The sequence below is a fragment of the Mytilus galloprovincialis genome, chromosome 14, assembly GCF_965363235.1.
Source record: "Mytilus galloprovincialis chromosome 14, xbMytGall1.hap1.1, whole genome shotgun sequence".
Lineage (NCBI taxonomy): Eukaryota > Metazoa > Mollusca > Bivalvia > Mytilida > Mytilidae > Mytilus > Mytilus galloprovincialis.
This window is the reverse complement of record NC_134851.1, coordinates 40,372,600-40,378,073: the sequence shown is the minus strand read 5'-3', so window position 1 is coordinate 40,378,073 and position 5,474 is coordinate 40,372,600. Positions and strand designations below refer to the sequence as shown.

Sequence of the window (5,474 nt, the reverse complement as noted above, 5' to 3'; positions counted from 1 at the left end):
CTTGTTATTTGGATGGAGAGTTGTCTCATTGGCACTCATACCACATCTTCCTATATATATATATACCTGCCATTTATTTCACAGGCCAAAACCTTTTGTAAAAATTCAAATGTTGAACCTTACAAAATTTCAGTACACACATGCATAAAACAAATTGAAAAAAAAACACTTTATTGGGAAACAAGCAGAGAGGTGTCAGCATATGTCACACAGTAGATGTTCAAAATATGTTGCAACAAATGACAAATGACACAGTATAAAAAAAAAACACATTTATTAAAGGCAATAAGGAATATGGAATACATATGCAATGTTATACAATCTGGATCAGATAAGAAAGCATGAACGATACACATAACATACATGTACATTTGTAAAATGGTTTACATTAGCTATTTGGAAACTAAGAGTCTTTTATTGAAGAAATGTGTTGTTTATATTCCTTAAGTATTCAGTAGGTACATTTGTTAATCTGAAAAAGCTTACACACTAAAGCTTGCCTTGCCTCCTAGTTTCTGAGAAAATTTATGATGATAAATTTGTTCACACCACAATCAAATTATTGATTTGGATCATTATATAGCACTGGCCAACACAGAAAAATAATGCAAGTCTGGATTCAGCATATATGCCACCACCTTCCAGACACATAATTTGGAAAAAAACAACCAAAGGTAACAACAGGGTGGAATTTTTTAGGCTGAAATGCCATTAGATTAACAAGATATCCCCATGAACAATTATGAAAATTTTATATATATATTGTTGCAAATACACACACGGATATCATGGATATGAAATTTTCATCTACAAATCTTAAATAGAATGTTCACAAATGCATTATTTACAGTAAAAAGCTCATCCTCTTTGCTATGAAAATATTTTTAGGACAGCTCATACTGTATATATATATTGACTAGCAAATATGTATTTTAAAACCACAAAGTCATAGAACTTAGAAGTGGTAAATTACTTTAACATGTTTAATAGGTAATAAATAATATCAACAAAATGTAGACATTTCTGCAATCTTCTCTATTCATTACTTTTCTAAATATTAGCAATATTGGTTATGAAACATCCTGTTATTATAACCGAGTTGACATCCCTAGTCTTGAATAAAATTTTCAAATTTCAAGAAATAAATCAATACAACTATTACCTAAATAACAGTTTAAAAAATACAAAATCTTATATGCCTACAGAAGAAAAAACTTCAGTGACAATAGACGAAACATCTGAATTTAACTCATTTACATCTAACATGTTAACAATAGCTGAAAGTTTTTCATCCTCATCAACAGAAACCTCAAGCAGTTCAACTCTTGGGACCTTTGATGCAGTTATGTTTGATCTTGATTTTGAAATGAATTGAGCAACATATCCCCTTATTTGCGATGGAGTTAACCACTCTTTTTTCACAAACATCTTTTGCCCATTTTCATCAGTTACTTTACGAAGTTCTTCCGATAATTGATAGTAATTTGGTCGAGTACCAGTTTTTTCACACGAAATACAGATATTTTGCAAATATTTTTTAACACTTTCAGAGAATCTCGCTGTTAGCCTTTTCCCTTTTAATGCCCAGCCTCCTTTCTCGTTTATCTCGCCCATATTAATGTTGTGCTGATCTTCACTTGTACAATGGACAAGTGTTTCATTATATGATAAAACTGACTCACACTGACCAGCATATATTTGAACAGCAGTGTCAAGACATGAAACTGGGTTCGTTCTGTAGTTGTGGTTGCCAATAGTTAAATGCATTTCAAGATTGCAGGATTTGGCAAATACTTTGTCACATGAATCATCAGGACAACAAAAATATGGCATGTTATATTCAGTGTCACTCTCATTACTGTTTACATCAGCAACTGGTTCTATAGGTCTTTGTTCTTCATTATTACAAGTATTATCAATTCCATCGGTATCATTTCTTGTAATTGGAATCGTTACAGTTCCTTTTGCTGGCTGCTCATTAAGCCCAGGGAATGGCTGAACCACCTGAAAAGAAATAAATAGAATTCTTACTATTTGTATGAAACAAAGACTGACGACGATTATATCACCCTATATAAACATAGATAGAAAACTCATGCAATGATATGCTATTATGTACTATTTTGAATATTAAATGAAACCTTTCGACAACAAAAAATTTCAGAAATTGCCTATTGAGATGAAATACACATCAATCCATGTGAATTCAATTTCATGTAAAATTATTTGTCTCAAAACTTTTTTTTAATAATCATAAATGTATTATAGTCAGCTATAACTCATTGTTACATACTTCTTTAAATTGTTCAAATTTTCAATATATATACAAATAAATATTTATCATTACTTTTTCTACTGCTATTTTTAAAATTATTATTTTTTAAAACTACAAATATCATGAATATTGCATGCATGAGGCCTAAAAAAAAATCTGTGTTTCCGGTAACATCAGTTTGAAAAATAGGGTCGGTAGGTTGGATTTTTTTTTTTCTTTTTTTTGACATTGTAAACGAAATTCGGAAAATTGTCATGGTTTTCCAAAGTCTGAGTCCGTAATAAGTTTCAAATACCGGAAGTCATCCATTTGCAATGCTTTTGAAGCACCTGCTGTGCAAATTTCTTGGATTTTAACCTATTTGGAATACCATTTGACATTAATAAAATGTTTTACTGGATTTCTGTGCCAGTGGAAGCAAGTTAGATAAATTATTGTCGATTAACAGACATGACAGAGGCCTGTGTCAAAAAACAGGGTCGGTTGATAACCATTTGTTTTTTTTTTGAAGATCCAATAAAAAAATTATGGTCGGGGCTAGAAAACAGGGTCGGTCGGGTTACCGGAAACTAACATCTTTTTTTCTCGGCTTGAATCTAGACAATTTTGTGAAAATTATTGTTAATTTATATGATACAAGCCCAGACATTTTTTAAATTTTAGATAGCTGTTCACATGCATGACAAGCGCAAAAGTTACCTTCATTTTGTAAACGCATTCCATTGATAGATGTGGATCTGTACTTGTCTTAATCATCAGCCCTTCACCAACTTCATATGCTTTTCTTGCTGTGATGGCTTCACCTCCAAATGTAAAGTTATTCAGCATGCTAATACCTATCAAAAATACAGATACATGATCATAAACATCAAATATATTATCCAACATGTCTAAATTAAAAGACATCAGTATCTTTACTCAAACACAAGTTTCAATTTTTCTCTTAGTGTTGTATTTTTAAAGAAAATTCTCAAATTATATCATCTTGTCAGGGCCTCTTTTCGCCAACCATAAGATATATATTTTTCTCAATATTGAAGACTGTACGGTTGCCTCGTAACTGCTCACCTTACATTCACTGCATTTGCACTTTAGTGGATAGTTTGTCTCATTGGCAATCATATCACCATGATCACATCATTTTCATATATATATACATGTATACATGTATATACATTTTGTATATTAAAAATCATCATTTTCACATAATCATGATAATTATGCAAAATTTATTTACAATGAAGAATATTTTTAAAAACTTGTAGCTAGCTATCTCAGGTATATAGAGAAAAGGTAACAGTTAAAAAATTCTATTTTATTATACATTAATGTGTCAAACTGCAACTGTTCCACAAAATTGAAAATGATATATATATATATATATATATATACATGTTAAAAAAAATCCCAAAAATAATATGTGAATATTTACCTGGTATTTTAACTTTTGCATGAGGCTCATCATCTTGGTTCACCGAAATAATGCTGACTTGAGTTCCCCTAATTCCACCATGGCTGTCTAACGCTATCTTCATATCTGCTGAGCTGACAACGTTATGGCCCTCATTTGCATATTTGTAAATGTGAAGACGAGACGTACCAGTTTTGCTATCACATAGATCTTTTCCTGACTGTGCCTCAGAAAAGTTATACTCCTTAATCAGAATAGGAAATATCGCATTGTTTTGTTGAATACATGAAAGTAAGTTAGTGCAGTGATAGCACGCTGCGTTGTCGCTCTTGAGGAATAGCTCATCTATATCAGGATTGACAGTCTTGAGTTGATCGAGTAAGTTGACAAGAATATTTGCCACCGAAAACCATCCTTGGGTTCCATTCTCCAAAATATGAATGTAGCATTGCAGATCCAACTCATTTTCTTTAGACGAAGTAATAACACATGATATGTGCCAGCTGAACCCTTTCTTCCCAAAGAATTCAGATTGTGTTTCTCTATATTGGAACGGTAAGAATTTCATTGCCCAGTCCATTATAACCAATGCTTGTTTAGATGTTAAGGATTTAAGTATGTTCCTTCTAGCACTTTCCTGATGTACAGTTCTTAAAAGATGTTTCTTCCATTCCATCAAGTGCTTTTCAGCCATTTCCATCTCGAATTTCATCTCTTCAAGGATGGTTGTTGGGATTTCAATCTGGTTAATTTTTTCGTTAATCATATCTAAACAACTTTCAACCATTGCACATTTCTCACATTGCCTTTCATGGTTATGGTTGCAGGATGCTGAGAATTTTGGTTCTGTCGGGTCACTCAATGCCATTGTTGTGCAATGATCTGTACAGCCATCAAGTCTGTTCAAATGACTTTTATACTCATACTTTAGGAACTGGTTAATCAACTGTATAATGTCAGTTAAAGACTTAGATTCTGGTTGGCTCATTCCAAAAGTTTCCAGTTTTTGAACAAGTTTTGATAGCATGTCAATGGAGTTCATACCAGCTGCTGTTATATTGTCCAAACCTTGCAATGCTCTTTGTTTCGAAGCATGACATACTTTAAGAATCCTGTATAAAGATGCTCTGCTAAAGGTTTCAAAATCATATTCTTTGCAGAAACTTTGGTATATTGAAATGATTCTTGCATGTATCAAGTTCCTGATAACTTTCGGGATAGGTATTTTTTCATTTGATGACAATTTCAGAACGGTTTGGCCAAATCCAACAACACTTGAATACAATGGATTCATTATAAATTCAATGAAGTGAGTGAGTTTTGGCTTTGACAGCTTCATTCTATAAACTTTTGGCTTATTAATAATATGTCCAGGACCCATAACAAGTGCATGTTTACGTGCGCTATCTATCTTAAATAGAGATACACCAGGAATAAGTTTCTGTAGCTCAGCCTTGGTGAAGCTATTGACAATTAAAGACAAGATTTGAGTTTGAGTTCTACTGTCTGTTACATTGTTGTATGCATTGATAATAGTTTTTGTGGTTTGATCAATTTCACACATTTCTTGAGTCTTGGAGAATTTCTTGTAAAGACTTTCAAGAAGAAAACACTCTTGATCAGGAGCTATGATGTTTAAAACAATTTCTACACATTCAAAGGCTTTCTTTGAGTAATAGGACCGCATGCTATTACTTATCGAGTTCCAAGGCTTTTGAAGTTGACTTTGTAATGGTTGAAATGAACTGCCTAATATCTCCATGGCCTTATTAAGTCTTTCCCTGGGTG

At 32.4% G+C, this 5,474-nt stretch overlaps 1 protein-coding gene across 1 annotated transcript; it reads right to left on the bottom strand.

Moving 5' to 3' along the window:
* Window positions 1-1,108: 1,108 nt before the first annotated feature.
* Window positions 1,109-5,474, bottom strand: LOC143059476 (uncharacterized). Its single transcript, XM_076232980.1, has 4 exons — window positions 3,708-5,474; window positions 2,975-3,111; window positions 1,860-2,004; window positions 1,109-1,113 (listed from the first exon to the last, which is right to left on the bottom strand). Exons 1-4 carry the CDS (start codon window positions 5,446-5,448, stop codon window positions 1,109-1,111), a joined length of 2,028 nt encoding a protein of 675 aa, XP_076089095.1. The 5' UTR covers window positions 5,449-5,474.